Source organism: Anopheles nili, chromosome 3 (genome assembly GCF_943737925.1).
Source record: "Anopheles nili chromosome 3, idAnoNiliSN_F5_01, whole genome shotgun sequence".
NCBI classification, from domain to species: Eukaryota; Metazoa; Arthropoda; class Insecta; order Diptera; family Culicidae; genus Anopheles; species Anopheles nili.
The window spans coordinates 19618995-19636084 of record NC_071292.1 but is presented as its reverse complement, the minus strand read 5'-3'; the positions used below and the strand labels follow the sequence as shown (position 1 = coordinate 19636084).

Here is a 17090-nt window from a genome sequence, read left to right as displayed (position 1 = left end):
AAGTAGCTGCTTAGGTCGCACCAGGGGACAGGGGTAAGTCGGAGATGCGTTGGTTGGCCACTTTCGCGAGTCCCTCTGTGTTCCGTGCTTCCGCGAAAGCACCATCGGTTAACTCACAGCGTGTGTGAGTGTGACCTGGAAGTTCAACTCGTGGCCGCTCGCTCGCTCGTACTTAGGCTTGCTCGCACTTTCCTTCTCTCTTTCTCTCACTTGATGTGTCACTCGTGTGACCCGACCAGGCTCACCGCACGGGGGCAAGGGCGCGGGTGGCTTGTTGCGTGACAGGAGGACACAAAAAAAAAGGCCCCGGGAAAAATATACGTGTGGTGAATGCGCGCCCCCTTGCCGGGCAAATCCCATGCGTGTGAGTGGGACAGGACTCGGGGATCGCGTAAATCAACGCAAGAACAACAGAGAGCAGCACATGGTTCTGGTGTATCGCGATGCGCCCGCTGCTTGGCAGCCAATTCTTCTTCATTCTCAACCCGCACTTTTCTTTTGCCGTATTTTGGGAAGTTCTCCGTTTGTTAGCCGTTGCGTTTTTTTTCCTCCTCCTCGTACGAGTAACATTCTTTCGCTTCTCTTCACACACGTCACGCATACGGGGCTTTCTGATGGGTATCCGCGTCGAAACCATCTCCCGTAGTGTGGAGATTCCTCCGCGGGATAGCAACGAAACGGAGAACTCAGGAGACAGGGGAACGGAACGTATGCGAATCTCTCTGCTGTTTGCCGGATTTGCCGCCCCAAAAACTAAACGAGCGTTTCTGAATGCTGAGAACCGCGGTGTAAGAGTAAGCCTATCCGCGGGTGATTTTGCTGCCGAGTTTCAGTGTATTTTTTATGTAACTGCCCGTTAATGCGTACAGTGCGGACCAGGGTGGGAACTGGGAATGCGGCGGAAAGCCGAGCACTCCCGCTTCCCGTTCAACGGCCGATGCATTAGAGGTGATAATTGAATTTGCGCAAAAAAAAATAACCTGCACACAATTCTTTCCAACGAGACGTGACAATTGGATGACGTTTTTTTTCTGTGCAGCTATCTACTGTCACACACAAAACGAACTCACTGCTGGTGAATGAAAATATTCGTACGATCCAAATTAGTTTGTAAAGTAACTACAAACAAATCGCAACATTCGAGTTCTCAAATGATTTCAAGTGCTTCCAAAGCATTGGCACACACCTTTGCGCACTATCATTTTTCCCCAGCTTGTCCTGGATCGGGCAGAGATTGCGCAGCAATGTTTACTTCTGAGGAATTTGCCCACCGTTCTGCGAGTTGCGGTTGCTTTTGCGAAACCAGCAGCAATGGTGCCCGATAGAGGGAAAAGAAAACAATTAGTCACAGAATGCAGCCCCGGGGCACATAAAGTCCGCAGTATTCCCAGTGGACTATCCGTTCGGATAGAAAATTCGTCATTATCGCATTGATCGAACGGTGCAGATAGATAGAAACGCACTTTGATGTTTTGACTAACTATTAGAACACTCACGAGATAACACCCTTTTCAGTGATACACACATCCGCACACTTTAAAAGGTAATGAACTTTTGACTGAACGCGCTCGTGTCCGTCCAGAGCGAAGCGAAAATCTGAGGTGTTGTTGCGTTTCTTTCGCTTATGCGGTACCGTTTACATGTGCCACTTGCTTTCCGCAGCGCGAACTGTATGCTAGTTAAAAGCACGTGTTATTATATGAAATCACTTCTCATAAAAACTCATAATGCCTATTCTATTATCGTACCAAAAATGTGTTCTTTATCTCCAAATATCTTGTAATAAGTTTCCTATCAAGACACGGCCAGAATACATAACTCGTTTAAACGGACGGTAAACGGTGACTTCAAAACGCAACGACGCATCGGTAGAACAATTTCTACTTTTGAGACACCCTTTTCGATGATATATTCTCTAAATCTGTCCTAAACAACAGACTTGATGAATCTTTAGAAACACACTACCTTTTCGAGAATATAAGGAAACGTGCCACAGAACCAGTGCATGCAAGAAACAGCCGGTATTCTTATCAGAAAGGCGCGGTATTCATGCAAGTGGTGATTGTAAATCCTATTCTAAAATGTCTTTCAAACTCTTACAATCTCCGCAAAATTGGATAATATGATTCCACTTGATTGTAACGCGTGTTCTATGAGCTATGGTTTCACTCCTGAATTTGTGTAACAAACGTTTGGCTTATAACTTTTAATGTTCAGATACTGAAGCAGCAGCCAAGTTTTGACAGTTGAACGGTAAGATAATCTGTTTCAGATATAAGATGACGTTTTCATCAGGCAGCTAAAAACTCTCTAAACTTTATAGTCTAAAAATATGCTCTTTTAAAGATATAGTTATATTAAAATCTCACTATTACAGAAGTTCAATGCATAAACTAATTATAAGGCATTTGATCTCCTAAAAGGTATTTTTAATTAGCACATAAATTCAAAAGGCCTTTCTGTTCCTTTTGACTAAAACGATTGTTTATGTCATTAAGTGGGCTTGACACAATTGATCGTTCGTTTGAATGTGGCAACGAATTTTACCATCTTCTTATCTTCGCTAAAATGGAGGTGTACGAATTCAAGAAAAGTTATCTTACCCGGTTGCTTGAAACAAGCAATGTGCTCAATTCCGGAGATGCAAATGTGCCAGCCTCCGCAATCCGTTCCGAGTGGACTAATTTTATCGAGGTCGCCATCGAACCGACGGGTTGGCAAGCACTCTGGAAGGCTTCCCGACCGGTGTGTGAGCAACTATCGGTCAAGTATCCGCTTGTTGTGCTCGGTACGGTCAATCAGGTTCTGTTTGACGAATTGAAGGCGGTTTTTATCATCGAAGCCATCCAGGATGACGATGTACACCTGCCCGAGGAACAAATCACGGTTGATCTTGAAGAGCTATGGCCTCTTCGCGATCAAGCTAACCCTGCGCTTAATGTTAACATCACGGCCGATTGTATCGATAAACTTCGATTTTTCTACCAGAATTTGTGGATGCCCTGGGATAACGACACCGAAGATGAGCACGGATGGATTGATAAACATCTGGAATCGCGTATACGGCTCTGCTTCGACCTGAAGAATAAAACCATGTCGCGGCGACTGTCCTCTCATGCTCTGGCACTGCTTGCAGAAGCACGGTACATTCAGCGAAAGCGAGAGTTTCTGGAGCGGGAGCTAGACGAAGAGGACAACGACGAGGATGAAGAGGACACTGAGACATCCATGTTGAAGGACAGCCGTTCGAGCGATTTGTTGCAGTTAAATTTGCGCTTGAACGCGATCAAAAACGAGATCGACATCCTGGAGAATCCCACGATGCGAAGCGTTTTTGAAAAAGTGCGTTTTGGTGGCGTTGCTGTTAACAATGGATGCACAACGCTGTCGTACATTGTCACGCAGGCCGTGACCGTAGATGAACAACTGACCTACCTCGAGAATGCGAAGCAGATAATGGATCAAAAGATGCCTGTGATGATGTGTGATTCCTTACAGCACGTGCTCGATCACTGCAGCCCCGACAGCATCATTTATTTGCCACCAGGAACGCGACAGGACATAAAATTCCTTGAATACCTCAACGGTGGCGGATCATTTAAGGGCGTCAGCAGCGCGAGTTTCCTGGACGATTATGAAACTGCAGTAAAAACTAACCCTACCATTGTATCTAGAAACGACGACAGTGTTCTGCTAACTATTGATGGAGATTTTACAGTGGAAAACGTTCACCTCGATTGTTCAAACGTACGCACTGGTGTGGTCATCAAAAAGGGAAACATCACATTCCGCAACTGTTGCTTCACCGGAGAACCGAACACGAGTACGAAACAGGGCATTGTAATATTTGGAAACTGTAACATAACGTTGGAACATTGCCTCATCAAAGAGTTTTCCACTGGGATCTATAGCAATCATGATTGTACGATCCGTCTGATCAATACGAACATCAGCCGTTGTATAACGGGCCTAGAGACATTAGATGAGTGTCGTATTTTATTCCAGTCCGCCAGTGTAACGCATTGTTCGCAATATGGCGTACTGCTAGAAGATTTCAACGATGATGTTGGCAGTCAGGATGGATCGCAAGATCAAGCTGGCAATAGATCAAAAATTTATGAGGATTTTAACACGGTTGAACGAGCCGAGTTTACCTTCGAGGGAAATTGCGAATTCCGTGAAAACGGCAAGGGCAATTTCGTGATTCGCAAAGGGTTCAGCGAGCGCTTCAATAACTCCTGCTTTGTTGAGGAAAACGGCAACGAAGAACAGGGCGTGAATAATCCCGATATCAATGGATTCCAGGAGGAGTCCATCTACGATGCTACGAATGTAAGTTTTTGTGCCACTTTTCTTGAGGTTTCTAAATTATCTTCCACCAAGCACATGACACCATCGCCCCGTACTGGAATAGCTTTAAATCACACCACACATTCGATCGAAGAAGAGGAGTCCACGAACGATACGGGTGTGTCCGGTTCGTTAACACATTCCGAGGAGGATTTGAGTGTCGATTATAAATCGAATAGTATGGGAAATATTTCCGATGCTAAAGTATTCCTACAGGATCCAGATAATTTAAGCATGAATAGCGAAGGATCGAATGACGATTTTCCTGACCAAGTTGCATCGCATGAAGATGTTCCGGATCAAGTTGGATCAGATGAGGATGTTCCCGATCAAGTTGAATCGGATGAGGATGTTCTCGATCAAGTTGAATCGGATGAGGATGTTCCCGATCAATTTAAATCGAATAACGATTGTCCCGTTCAAGTTATAGAAATTGATGATACTATAATTGAAATCGATTGATGCTCTTAGTCAGTCTGGTTTTAACAGGGTTAGTCCTTGAAAATTATACTGGAAAAAGTAGTTGTGAACGTTTGTTGTAATGTACAATATTTCCTTTTAGATTTATGTGTTTAGTTGGTACGGGATAATGCATGATACTAAACGAGAGTGTAAATTACTTATTTTTCGTGATATGTTCAGTACATTTAGAGTTTAGGCTATTTTATATTCAAAAGTCTACTTAAAATCTTATTTCCTGTATTTCCAGAGCCTAGAACCCATGGAAGATTAATCGAATTATAGTACGCAGCCATGAAAAGCAAAGCATCTCATGTACGCAGCTATTTACAATAGGTACTTCGATGCAGCCGTGAATTGTCAATGCGCATAGCTGTCAACAGAGCAAACATAAACATTTTTGTACCAACGTTTCTAGAAAACATCCGTTCTATTCCGTGTGTATATGCGTAAACCAAGTTAATAAATAATTTTTATTTTGTGCACTATCTCTGGGTTTTGTTGTGTAGTGAATTTATTCTCAAAATGGCAGCGAATCCGCAAGAGGAAGGGTTCGATCAAGCGGAGGTAGGGAATTGATCCGACAATTCGGGAAGCGGTAGCAATTATGAATGAACAAAATTTAAGAGTAAACGGGTGTCCTCTTTCAGTTCGAAGATGACGATCTTGGCGAGGTTCAGATTGAAACTTCCTCGGGTCGTAAACGATTGTTTAGCAAGGAACTGCGCTGCATGATGTACGGCTTCGGCGACGATCAGAATCCCTACACCGAAAGCGTTGATCTGCTAGAGGATCTAGTGGTTGAATTTATAACCGAGATGACGCACCGAGCGATGGAAATCGGACGTACGGGCCGGGTGCAGGTCGAGGACATTGTGTTCCTTGTACGGAAGAACTCGCGCAAGTATGCCCGCGTGAAAGACCTGCTTACGATGAACGAGGAACTGAAACGGGCCCGCAAGGCCTTTGACGAGATCAAGTACGCTGGGGCGGAAGCCAAACTGAAGTAAAACAATATTGAAAGTATTTTGTATTGAACCATAAGTAATGATAATAACAGAAAGATGGAAGACTTTCGCTATGCTACACAAAGAGTTTTAATTTACCGCAACACGGGAATTTGTATTTTTAGCTTAACCGTACGCTGCAATCCCAAATGCTCTTTTTTACTTCCGGCTCACTCCCAGGAGCTAAATACGATTTTTGCTCTACTCCGCCTCGATTTCCTCATTTTCTGCCGGCCGTTCGTGAAGATTGAATAGTTTAGCCACCTCGTTCAAATCGTCATATTCGGTGTGCTGGTCAAGCAGTTTTCTCGCGGTTCCCATGCGATTAAACACATTCCACAGTAAAAGCCCGACCAGTTTTTTATCTCGCAGATAAAATATCACACCTTTGTCGAAGCTATCCTCAGGCTCCCCCTCGCGATCGTGCTTTTTCGGTGCCACATGCGCCGAAGCTGTTTGTTCGCTTGTTGCAACAGACACGCTTTTAACATCAACGCTGACGTTGGCATTGGCTGCTTGCAATTTTTCGGATTCGTTCCCACCGGAAACGACGTCCGCAACCGCTCGAGCCATCTCTTCTGCCGTCCGTTTAGCAAAAACGGCCACCGTGGGAAGGGAAGAATCTATTAGACCGATCGCTTCGTAGCTAATCCGTGGTCCAAGATCCGACCAAAACATACTCTGGTGCGTGTATGGTTTATCTGGGTGGAAGAGAAAGCAGATAATTAAACTAAGAAAGCAAACAGACGGTTCAGCAGACTCACTTAATCCAACCATATTCTCTCCAGCCAAACGGCCAGATACGATGGCATGATCGTGATGCTCCACTCTTCGCCGTCCGAACTTGGTATCGTAAAAACAGGCCGCATCTCCTGCGACAAACACGTTTGATCGCGCTCTCAACTCAGCATCTACCAAAAATCCCCCATTCTGACGGTCCACCTCAAGACCGGACGATTTCGCGAGGTCTGTGTTCGGATCTGAACCAACGGCGACTATCACGTGATCCACCAGTAGCATACTGTCGTCCATTAGCGTTAGCTTCACCTTGGCGCCCTGCATTTCAACCGCTTTCACCTGCGTCTTTGGCCACACCTTAACACCCTCGTCCCGCAAACGCTCCGTCGTCCAGCTGCTAAGATATTCCGGAAGAATTTTGGCCATATTGCCACCTTCGTGGAAGAGCTGGAATACTTCAATTTTGTGCTTGCGCGTTTGTTCGGACTTCGAGAGTGCGCAGGCAAGCTCGCTGCCCAGGAATCCTCCGCCAATGACCGCTACCCGACTGCCATCACCCAGCTTTTCCGTTAGCTGTTCGAAATCGTGCACACTCTTGAACAAAGTAACACGCTCTCTGACGGCTCGAGGGGCTGATTCAAAGACGGGCAGATTTTTCGGTCTGGCCCCAGTCGCGATTAAACACTTGTCATACGAAATTTCCGTACCGTCGGTCAGGATCGCCTTTCGGTTGACCACATCCAGCCGTTGCACTTCGTACCCACGGGCAACCGCAACTCCTCCGTTCGGAGCTTCGGCCAATTTGCTTGGATCGATGTAGTAGTCGTTCGGTTCGTAAAAGATGCTCCTCTCGCTACCGTTCCACTGGCGGAACTTTAGCGGCTCCACATCAACCGGGTTGAACCAGAGCTCTTTCGAGAGTGGTGGGCGCATATATGGCATTTCGAGTTCGTTTGTGATCATCATCACCTTCGCTTTTGGATCGTGCACACGGATGGATCGAAACGCTGCAATGCTGGCTGTTCCGCCACCGATGAGAAGATAAGGTACATGCTTCGGGAGATCTTTGGACGATGCCGGGTATGGTTTTTTCTTCCTTTTAGAATCTTCTTTTGTATCGTCCAACGGCGTTGGTGGCGCTGGACTATCGAAGAGACCGTTGTAATACGCCAGACCCAAACCTCCCGCTGTTAGTGCAATTGCTCCGAGGATGTAGCCCGTATAGGACGGTTTTGGTGGCGGTGGAGGTGGAAGACAAGCAGGACCACCTCTTGTGGGTATACCCTTTTGATCTGTTTCCTAAAGTGTGAAAGAGATGGAAAACACAAAAAAATGTAAGCATTATGTTCAACATTGTAAGTCTAAATGCAAAAAACAAAATCTATGCATCCACGTAGGAGTTTCATAGTCTCATAAACACCTCCACTCCAACGAGTAGGTTCGATTCCTCTACAAAATTTTCTGTATCTTCGCACTTTTCACATGATACCAACACAGGATCCGGTACCGTTTGAACCGTTTTCGACTGAGAATGAAGGAATGTTAAATTGGAAAGTAACCATCAGATAACTCAAAGCAAAATGAACTTATTAAAGAATCGCGTTGTTGTTCAAAGAATGATGAATGAACCTGAAAAAATCTGTTTATCGACACGTGCCGTCTTGGGGGAGCTGGATACGGGCTGGGATCGTTCGGAAATTGTATCAATTCACCCATCATGGGAATGCGCCGTTTTTCATCGCACGGCGTGATAATGGTACTTGAATTTGGAGTCTCTGAATCGTCGTCGATGCCCCAACGTGGATCGTTTGTTTCGGTATCATTAGTATTCACCGGTTGCCCTCTTTGACGACTTAATGCCGATTCTTTGGCTTGAAGACATTGATTTACCTTGAGCGAAATCCATCGTCGTCCGCCAAAAGTCTGTGTGAAACCTAAAAATAAGCATTTGTATGCAGAAAAGGATTCGGTCAGAAAATCAATAAATCGATTCTCTAGTACACATTTAGGCATGGTTACATCAGCCTCCGGCGTACTAACCTCCAGCAAGAACGTGTTTCCTCACGCGTGCCATGGATGGATGCACGTGTCGTGCGTTCCCGACCGCAACGCGGGATACCGAAAGCATCACGGGAACAAATTACAAGCTAAAAATTTGGGATTCTCACCGCGCACGTTGCGAGGATTCGTTTCGCTGAGTACTTGATCTATTTGTTGTTCAAGCGATTGCCCAATCGCGCACTGCGCTGGATTGCTTCTAGAAACTGTCAAAAATAAACTGGCTGCGTGCTGAGCATTGCTACTTTGAATTTTCGTAAAAAGTATTGCAGATATTTATCAATTATACATCATTCTTAATTCCTGAGAAGCTATTTTAACGTTTATGCTATATTATGAAGAGAACATATTATTTTTGTAGCGTGTCGACAACCGCATAAGAAGTTTTTCGGTAAAAGTTAATTCAAATCCTTATGCGCCTATCATAACAGAGCCAAACGTGGATGGCAAATTGGACGTCAATTTACACTCCTCGAATCGATCGCACGGGATCTGAAACCGGTACGTGTATTTTGGCAAAAAGGTGCATTTTCAATGGATTTCTTTATTCTGGAATTCGAAAAGAAAGGTTAAATGATCAGTCTTCAATTGTATCATACGAATTATGTTACTTGTTTCAGCATAAGTACATTTCGTACGCCGAGAAACATTTGAACTAGCCGTATTACGTCACAGTAAACGAGTTCAGCCGTCAACCACAATGTCAGTGTTGCGATTAATCGGGAGTGAAATAATTTCCATTTATCGCCAAAGCTTACTAACGATTGGGGCCGGCCAAACTAGAGCCCTTTCGTCAACGGCACTCCAGCGTCGCGCCACAAAACCGGAAAACGAGCAATCGGAAGCAGTGACTGCAGAAGAAGAAACCGCACAGGAGGATGGCGATACGACCGCTTCCAAGGAACCAATTGATGATCCAAAAGATCGCACAAGGCTGATCCCGGTGGAAACAAGCATTAGATATCTGGCCAGTGAAGCGTACCAACAAACGTACCAGGGGGCACCGGTGTGGAAGCAATATCGCAGAAACCACAAGGGACCTATTCCACCGAATTTGACACGAAAAACGTGCATCCGCAAGGGTCGCATCTCGACGGGAAATCCTTGTCCCATCTGTCGCGATGAGTATCTGGTGCTAGATCACAACAACATTGATTTACTGAAGCAATTCATTTCGCCGCAAACGGGAGAGGTACTGAGCTACCAGGTTACAGGGTTGTGCCAGAAGAAACACACCCAGCTGCTAGTTGCCGTCGAGAGGGCGATGGATCGGGGAATGCTAACGTTCGATGTGCCCTTCCGGGAGTACGATTACAGTGAATACTATCCCGTAAAGGCCAACACTTCTTCGAAGTAGACCTTGCGATTGTAGATAGTTAAGTAAAACAAAAATTATACAACTAGCTAATAATAAGACGATTCGTGTAGTGTGCTGCATTTTGACTAGTGGTGCAAAAAAACAATATTTGATTCCCAAAATATCTACCATCGCGTATTGCAATGGCTTCTGAATTCTCCTACACGTACGTTGTCGTTGGAGGCGGTATAGCCGGCGTAACATGTGCCGAAACGTTGGCGCTTCTGCGTGTTGATCCAGCTGACAATATTTTGCTCTTAACGGAATCCACCCTTGTGAAAGCGGTCACCAATGTGGTTCCGCTGGGAAAAATTCTAAACCGCTTCGACGTGGAAGAGAAAAGCACCGCGGAACTTTCATCGAAAGGCAACGTCGACGTGTTACAGGACCATCTCGATTCGATTGCCAGCCATCGCCACTCGATACGAACAGCCGCGGGAAGATGCATCACGTATCGGTATCTTTGCCTTTGCACTGGTGCAAGGCCAAACATTATCGATAAAGCCAAGGGCAGTGCTAACGTAATTGGCATTCGTGATACGGAGTCGGTGGAAGAATTTCGTAAGCGTATCCACACCGCAACCCGCCTGGTGGTCGTCGGTAACGGTGGCATAGCATCGGAATTGGTGTACGAAGTGGGAGGAATGGAACAGATTCATTGGGTAATAAAAGATGCGTACATTAGTTCCACATTCGTCGATTCTGGAGCGGCCACGTTTTTCCGCGAGCGATTGTCTAAAAAGGACCAGGCGGGCGGTGAACAAACGGTCTACAAAAGGATGCGCTACACCGAGCAAGACGATGGTGGCGAGAGCTCTGCTATTGGTGCTGGCAAAGGGGGAGCCGCGTTGGGACCAGATTGGCACCGTGCCTTCGATATACGGAAGCATGGAGAGAAAGCTGAAAGCGACGGTAAAGTAATCATTCACCAATCCGTAGAAGTAACGGCCATAGAAGAGAAGACTGACGAACTGCAGGTACACCTGTCCGATGGCACCATGATTGAGTGTGATTTCGTTGTGTCCGCCACGGGTGTCGTTCCCTCCATCAGCTGGACCGGCGGATGTGATCAACCGTTCAAGCTTGGCCCAGACGGTGGCATCTTCGTTGGCTGGTCGATGGAGACATCCGTAGACGATATCTATGCAGCTGGGGATGTCTGTTACGCCGGATGGGATCACGCACCGCAGTGGTTCCAGATGCGCCTGTGGACACAGGCCCGCCAGATGGGCGCAATGGCTGCTCGCAGTATGGCAGCAAAGCGAGCGGGCGAAGAGATCTATCAGGATTTTTGCTTCGAGCTGTTCAACCACGTGACGACCCTCTTCGGTTATCAGGTGGTCCTGCTGGGGCGTTATAATGGGCAGGGTTTGAACGATAAGTACGAGGTGTTGCTTCGCATGACTCCCGGGCTAGAGTACATCAAGTTCGTGCTGGTCGACGGACGGTTGCAGGGAGCGCTGCTGGTGGGCGAAACGGGGCTGGAGGAAACGTGCGAAAATTTGATACTGAATCAGCTGGACTTGTCCCCCTATGGGGAGGAGCTCCTAGATCCTGATATCGATATCGAAGATTACTTCGATTGAGGCGCGCTGCGGTTGATATGAGATGATATCGCGTACTTCCCTCATGCGTATCGGATTGTAGCACGAAGGCATCGTTAGACGTTGGTACACCCAGCATACTTGCTGGAATTGCTGCAAGCTTAACACAAGATGGAATTTAGAAAGGTATGGTAAGGAATGAAATTTCCAACGCGCAGAGACGATGTCGCAACATTAGTTGAAAAATGTAATAACTAATAAATCGAAGACCACAAAAACTGGTGCTTTCGTTTGTTTATTTGAAATCGATAGTATTATATGATGTCGTATTCAAATCCACTGTGATTTCAGTTTCTGCAGACCTTGTACAACTTACCAACATAACGAACAAAGGATTAGTCCTACTTTTATCCTCGTCGCACTCGAATGCTAGATTGGTCTGCTTGCACGCAAACTTTATAAATTATAAATATCCTAACAGTTGCACGCCCAGCGTTGTCGATGATGATAACGTTTGCACTCAGAATGATAACGTTTGCACTCAGAATGAAGCATTCCATGTTGCATCGTTTTCATATAGGTTAGTCAAATACAGCGTTGTACATTGTGTCAAAATAAAGGTTTACAACCTAAGCAGCGGCAGTTCCACCGAGAACCAGCACTCGAATGGTATTTTTGGTTTCGATTAAAAGTAGGAAAACTCTACAATAAAACATACTGATGAGACAGCGGACGTACTGATGACACAATCTAAACGGATAATCTGATAAATTATCTACTCCAGTCCCAGCATCCAATTGATGCCTTGTACGATGAACAGTATCAGTGGCTGCCATGCCACCAACCACCGAATCCAGTCCAGCAGCTGCCCGTACAGCACGTGCGGTCGTTCCCAACTGAAAAAAAGGCATGCATCGAAGCTAAAAGTTAACCAACATGGATCAAATGTTGAACCGTTTGGCACTTACGGATTGCAAAACATTTTCTTCAAATCCACCTTCTCCTTGCAGTACGGGCAGGTTTGTTTCTTCCCCACGATGCACCAACCGCGGATGCAAAACTCGTGAAACACATGATCACAGGTCAGCTTGTACGTGTTCTCGATCACACCGGATTCGTTCACATCCGTTAGCAGCTGGTTGCCGCACACCGCACAGACATTCCGCTCGAGATGTCGCGTAGGAATCCCTTTTGGCGTGTAGTACCCGATATGACATGCCATCTTGTCGGCGCAAATTTCCGATATGTCGCGCCCGAGCACGCCATAATAGAGACCGTAGAAAACGAGCAACAACCCGACATCCATCCACGTGTGCGGTGGTTGGTTGAAGATAAAATTGACACCAAAAAAGGTGAACATCATCACGATGTAACCAATAATGCCAAGTCCGTAGCTAAGCTTGTAAATGAAGTAGAACCATTTGTATACCAGCCGCGGTGTAGTGCCGGAAATCGGTTTACGGAGCGCTTTTCGCATCACCAACCCTGTTATGCAGCTGAATATTAACCAGAAGAAGATAAACCGCCAGTACTGACTGCGCAAGCTGAGCAGGAATGGTATTATCCATAGCGCAAGCAGAGTCATTAACTGGAGAGAAAGAGAAATAATTCAATATGCTGTTTTTAAGAAACGTTCAACAAAAACTACGTTAAATTTGTTTGGTTTTCAATCATAAACCAAAAAATCATCCACGTATTAGGTGCAACAGATAATTGGATTATTTTCGGTTGTAAAGCTCTAACCTACATGCTTTACATACCGAGTAGGACCTGTAGTGTCGCTTCTTCCATTCGACTAGTACTACTTGAGCGATTATCAGCGTGACTAGCAGTATCACCACCATCTCCATGTGCATGGATTCATGGCCCTTGTGTTTTTCATACATTTTGATATGCTCCAGCCTATGGTTGTTTGTTATGATGCGACATCGCCATAAAGAGAAAAATACAATAGTTTAATTTAATTGAAAATTGCAATAAAAACAATCAACAACAGAACATTTTAGGATAATATGAAGATAATGTATTAGTTGAGTCATTGAACACTCGTGAGACAAACGGTCAGTGCCGATAATAAAAGAATCAATAAAAAAATGCCCGGCACGAGCACACACGCATCGATTATCACACATATATTTACCTCATTTTTTCTTCCGGCGTTAGCTCCTCGAAAGGCTGTATTGATAACCGATACACAATTATTGTCTCATTAAGAATTAAAAAGAAATATTCGACAATTTCGTACCTTGTTGGGATCTACCGGCTCGTGGAGGTTCATGATGGCCGTCCGTTTGGCCGTTCTGGGCCCGTGTTGATGCACTGAAACACTGGTTCTTCTGTTTAGCAATCTCCACGCGCTATCATTCACTGTTTTACTGAGATCAATTGTATTAACTGCTTATAATCGCCATCATCTTGCGAGGCAAGGGTAATAACAAGGAACCAGTCGCTACGTTGAAAATTGTTTTGATATGAAAAAAACTGAAAGCTGAACCATTCGACAGTAGCCAAAGACGTTTTACAAAGTGAGCAATTTATCTCACTGTAGTGAGATTTTCAGTGTTGCCGGCACTTTTGTTTGTGACATCAACATTTAAAATTTTTTTTTCAAATAACTTATTTTAATACTTATTTGAAAAACTTTATAATTCTTATTGTAAATTAAGGAAAAAATTGAATAAGGTTTATATGTGCATGATTGATCAAAATCACTCATAAATAACTAAGCAATATTTCCTGCGGTTTTTAAGCGAATTTTATTGGATTAGAAAGCTACGCTTTTTTTAAGTTTAATTTTATTATTCATTAGAATCTGTTTAGCAACTTGTAAATGGAGTTACCCATCGAATCTAAATGTGGAAGTAATATAGTACAATGACAGAACGTCCTGCAAGCTGTGAATTTGAAAATGGACGATGAGCTTGGGATAAAAAATATAACCGCCATCTTAGTAAACGGTGAATCTAACAGTAATCGGTAGTTTTGCAGGATTGTGGTTTACTTATGCAATTAGCTGTTCATTCTATTAAAACCAACCAAATGTCGCTTGAAACGAATCTTTCGCAATTACCTATGTTGGAAATTAAACCAGAGGATGTCTGTTGCAGTGATGAAGAAGCCGACCATAAATTGATGTCGACATCAACTTATTTACTAAACAATCAAAGTTGTTTGGCACCTGAGTGCCGCCATCATCAACATGTTACGATTAGTCATGTAAGTTACTCTTTTAAGGCCGAAATTCGTTGGGATTTATTATTTACATTGTATTTTCTAGAGTTACATGGAAACGCTGACAACATTGACGCTGCAAAATTCTGTCCGTGGGCCAAAGTTCTACTGCTATTTGTGCGACTATTATCTTCATACGCGACTTAGCATGATTACACATATGAAGATGCATCTTAAACCATTTTGCGTCGTTTGTTTCGAAACATTTACGACCTGCATGGATATGGTAAGCACTTTCTCTCTTCGCTGTGATCCTTTCCGTAAAGTAATTTTGTGTTCTCAATCTATTTCTTCCGCAAGAATGCCCACGCTCTAGAGTCTCATCCATACGTATTTCCCACTGCCGCTATATCGAGGATAGAAGTGGGGGATTTCTTCGATTTCTCACAAACGGAGGCTCCTCCCAATTCTCCCAACCATAGCTTCGAGACGCAGTTAGATTTGAACGCTGATTTTGTGAATAACAACTCTATTCCGACACTGTTGACTGAGAAGTTACTTGAACATCAGATGGAGGTTGAGCAACGAGATTCCAACATCGTGAATTCAGATGATATACTGAATCACCAGCCAGAAGAAATCCAGAAAACGCCATCACCTCCGCAGGCAAATAAAGCACCGACGACGCGCAACAGCCGCACGAAAGAGAAACGAACGCCACCGGTTGTATCGACAGGAAAGGTGCTGAAGAATAGTAAACCCAAGGGTTCAGCATCGAAAATAGTCTCAACGATGCGTACCGAACGGGTGGATCGGGATGATAGCGTCCTTAGACGCATCACGTCCCGTTTTGGACGCTCCATTAGTCTAAAAGTTCCACAATTTTGAGCAGTTTTGAAAGTTCGGAGTCAAGGTGTATCTGGCTGGACCAATGAATATTTTCAGCCAACAGATAGAGATAGAGGGATGCGTTCATTTCTCTTCCAGTAATCATATTTATAAAATATGTGCTCAATCGAAATTGCATAAATTTTCTTTCTTTCATCATATTTATAAAACGTGCCCAAATAATGGACATGAGAAGAATTTCTCGATAAATTAATAAAATCGTCAACGTTAAAAATCCGCAAACTCCTTCACATACTGGCACTTTGAAGCTACCTTGAGTCTTTGCTCTTCGTAGGAATCAAACAATGTGGTATCACCCGGTCCTTGCAGCCTCGGAATGTATGGCGGGGTCAGTTCACGGTTTAGCAGAGCGTACCAGTTGATCGACTTGAACCACACGTGCCGTTTGATGTCGCAGACGCCGTTTCGCAAGTTCCCGTAGCGCCTCGAGAGATCCGTCTGCAGCAAATGCGCCACCAGATCACTGAGATCAGGAGGAAAGGTTTTTGGGAACTTGTACTTCGCTTTACAGATACGCTCGAACAGGGCCATCTGGTCGGCACTGTTCACATAGAACGGCGAGTATCCGGCCGACATTTCGTACAGTAACACTCCGAAGGACCACCAATCGACGCTTTTTCCATACCCCTTGGCCTGGATTATTTCAGGAGCGATGTACTCTGGCGTACCACAAAGCGTCCAGGTTCGGTCTCTTATTAACTGAATTAAAATCCATAAAAAAGTGTTTTGCGGCATTCAGCTAAACATCCTGTCGATTTACAGAGCAATTACCTTACAAAACCCGAAGTCCGTGACCTTCACATATCCCCTGTAATCAATGAGCAGGTTTTCCGGCTTCAAGTCGCGATAAACGAGATTGCACGAGTGTAGATACTCTAGGGCGAGTGCAACCTGAGCCCCGTAAAAGATTGCTTGTGCTTCGGAAAATCTGCGAGACCGTCGCAACAGCGTAAACATCTCGCCCCCATTGACGAATGGCATAACGAGGTAGATGTAGGAATTGTCCTTATGGCACGTGTTCAAATTCACGACGAACGGAAAGTGAATGCTCTGCAAAATTCGCTTCTCGTCATTGGTGTGCTGTAACTGTTTCTGTTGAATGATCTTTTCTTTAGATAGAATTTTCATTGCAAAGAATTCTCCACTGGATTTTCGTTTAACAAGTTTCTAGTTATGAAAATGTTAAAAAAGTGTAAAATATGAATTCTTTTTTGCCGTTTGTGCTCGCTTACCACGGTACCAAAGGCACCCGAACCTAGGGTGTTTAAAAATTCGTACTCATTCATCGCAACGATTGATGCCTGTTGATGGTCATTATATCGCCGTTCGAATTCCACTCTCAGGCGGTTCAATGTTTGATTGTAGTCGCTATTGGAAGCAAACTTTTGCACCGGATCTGTCTTCATTTTGTAAACCTATGGTTTGAAAAACGTTGCGCTAGTGCCTGACTTGGTGGCCTACTACGATCACGTATTTTTCGACGTACACCTGCTGTCG

At 44.7% G+C, this 17090-nt stretch overlaps 8 protein-coding genes across 8 annotated transcripts; 5 read left to right on the top strand and 3 right to left on the bottom strand.

Annotated features, from left to right (window-relative positions):
- The first annotated feature begins 2568 nt into the window (after positions 1-2568).
- Positions 2569-4588, top strand: LOC128723861 (protein nessun dorma). Its single transcript, XM_053817628.1, has 2 exons — positions 2569-4528; positions 4584-4588. Exons 1-2 carry the CDS (start codon positions 2569-2571, stop codon positions 4586-4588), a joined length of 1965 nt encoding a protein of 654 aa, XP_053673603.1.
- A 643-nt stretch (positions 4589-5231) lies between these two features.
- Positions 5232-5882, top strand: LOC128727705 (transcription initiation factor TFIID subunit 13). Its single transcript, XM_053821644.1, has 2 exons — positions 5232-5376; positions 5460-5882. Exons 1-2 carry the CDS (start codon positions 5335-5337, stop codon positions 5817-5819), a joined length of 402 nt encoding a protein of 133 aa, XP_053677619.1. The 5' UTR covers positions 5232-5334; the 3' UTR covers positions 5820-5882.
- On the bottom strand, positions 5846-8720 carry LOC128727704 (apoptosis-inducing factor 1, mitochondrial). The gene is made up of 4 exons (XM_053821643.1): positions 8595-8720; positions 8445-8488; positions 6581-7853; positions 5846-6517 (listed from the first exon to the last, which is right to left on the bottom strand). Exons 1-4 carry the CDS (start codon positions 8680-8682, stop codon positions 6018-6020), a joined length of 1905 nt encoding a protein of 634 aa, XP_053677618.1. The 5' UTR covers positions 8683-8720; the 3' UTR covers positions 5846-6017.
- A 592-nt stretch (positions 8721-9312) lies between these two features.
- Positions 9313-10067, top strand: LOC128726031 (28S ribosomal protein S18b, mitochondrial). Its single transcript, XM_053819812.1, has one exon. The coding sequence runs from the start codon at positions 9313-9315 to the stop codon at positions 9967-9969; it is 657 nt and encodes a 218-aa protein (XP_053675787.1). The 3' UTR covers positions 9970-10067.
- Positions 10068-10112: 45 nt separating this feature from the next.
- On the top strand, positions 10113-11727 carry LOC128723860 (pyridine nucleotide-disulfide oxidoreductase domain-containing protein 1). Its single transcript, XM_053817627.1, has one exon. It carries the CDS (start codon positions 10113-10115, stop codon positions 11553-11555), a length of 1443 nt encoding a protein of 480 aa, XP_053673602.1. The 3' UTR covers positions 11556-11727.
- A 70-nt stretch (positions 11728-11797) lies between these two features.
- On the bottom strand, positions 11798-13791 carry LOC128723675 (RING finger protein 121). Its single transcript, XM_053817437.1, has 5 exons — positions 13759-13791; positions 13654-13688; positions 13274-13415; positions 12482-13101; positions 11798-12409 (listed from the first exon to the last, which is right to left on the bottom strand). The coding sequence occupies exons 1-5, from the start codon at positions 13789-13791 to the stop codon at positions 12289-12291; spliced, it is 951 nt and encodes a 316-aa protein (XP_053673412.1). The 3' UTR covers positions 11798-12288.
- Positions 13792-14712: 921 nt separating this feature from the next.
- LOC128723859 (uncharacterized) lies at positions 14713-15572 on the top strand. The gene is made up of 3 exons (XM_053817626.1): positions 14713-14729; positions 14793-14970; positions 15045-15572. The coding sequence occupies exons 1-3, from the start codon at positions 14713-14715 to the stop codon at positions 15570-15572; spliced, it is 723 nt and encodes a 240-aa protein (XP_053673601.1).
- Positions 15573-15800: 228 nt separating this feature from the next.
- On the bottom strand, positions 15801-16999 carry LOC128723858 (cAMP-dependent protein kinase catalytic subunit alpha-like). Its single transcript, XM_053817624.1, has 3 exons — positions 16826-16999; positions 16365-16760; positions 15801-16292 (listed from the first exon to the last, which is right to left on the bottom strand). Exons 1-3 carry the CDS (start codon positions 16997-16999, stop codon positions 15801-15803), a joined length of 1062 nt encoding a protein of 353 aa, XP_053673599.1.
- Positions 17000-17090: the final 91 nt, after the last annotated feature.

Excerpts from the sequence above, each read along its gene's own strand:
- LOC128723861 (XM_053817628.1), top strand. The coding sequence starts at position 2,569 with ATGGAGGTGTACGAATTCAAGAAAAGTTATCTTACCCGGTTGCTTGAA.
- LOC128727705 (XM_053821644.1), top strand. The coding sequence starts at position 5,335 with ATGGCAGCGAATCCGCAAGAGGAAGGGTTCGATCAAGCGGAG. Across the intron at positions 5,377-5,459 it reads AAGGGTTCGATCAAGCGGAG|TTCGAAGATGACGATCTTGG; the intron begins GTAGGGAATTGA and ends GTCCTCTTTCAG.
- LOC128727704 (XM_053821643.1), bottom strand. The coding sequence starts at position 8,682 with ATGCTTTCGGTATCCCGCGTTGCGGTCGGGAACGCACGACACGTGCAT. Across the intron at positions 7,854-8,444 it reads GACGATGGATTTCGCTCAAG|GAAACAGATCAAAAGGGTAT; the intron begins GTAAATCAATGT and ends TTCACACTTTAG. Across the intron at positions 6,518-6,580 it reads AGAGAATATGGTTGGATTAA|ATAAACCATACACGCACCAG; the intron begins GTGAGTCTGCTG and ends TCTTCCACCCAG.
- LOC128726031 (XM_053819812.1), top strand. The coding sequence starts at position 9,313 with ATGTCAGTGTTGCGATTAATCGGGAGTGAAATAATTTCCATTTATCGC.
- LOC128723860 (XM_053817627.1), top strand. The coding sequence starts at position 10,113 with ATGGCTTCTGAATTCTCCTACACGTACGTTGTCGTTGGAGGCGGTATA.
- LOC128723675 (XM_053817437.1), bottom strand. The coding sequence starts at position 13,791 with ATGAACCTCCACGAGCCGGTAGATCCCAACAAG. Across the intron at positions 13,689-13,758 it reads AGCCGGTAGATCCCAACAAG|CCTTTCGAGGAGCTAACGCC; the intron begins GTACGAAATTGT and ends TTATCAATACAG. Across the intron at positions 13,102-13,273 it reads GACACTACAGGTCCTACTCG|TTAATGACTCTGCTTGCGCT; the intron begins GTATGTAAAGCA and ends CTTTCTCTCCAG.
- LOC128723859 (XM_053817626.1), top strand. Across the intron at positions 14,971-15,044 it reads TTACGACCTGCATGGATATG|AATGCCCACGCTCTAGAGTC; the intron begins GTAAGCACTTTC and ends TTCTTCCGCAAG.
- LOC128723858 (XM_053817624.1), bottom strand. The coding sequence starts at position 16,999 with ATGAAGACAGATCCGGTGCAAAAGTTTGCTTCCAATAGCGACTACAAT. Across the intron at positions 16,761-16,825 it reads CGGGTGCCTTTGGTACCGTG|AAACTTGTTAAACGAAAATC; the intron begins GTAAGCGAGCAC and ends TTTCATAACTAG. Across the intron at positions 16,293-16,364 it reads CGGACTTCGGGTTTTGTAAG|TTAATAAGAGACCGAACCTG; the intron begins GTAATTGCTCTG and ends ATTTTAATTCAG.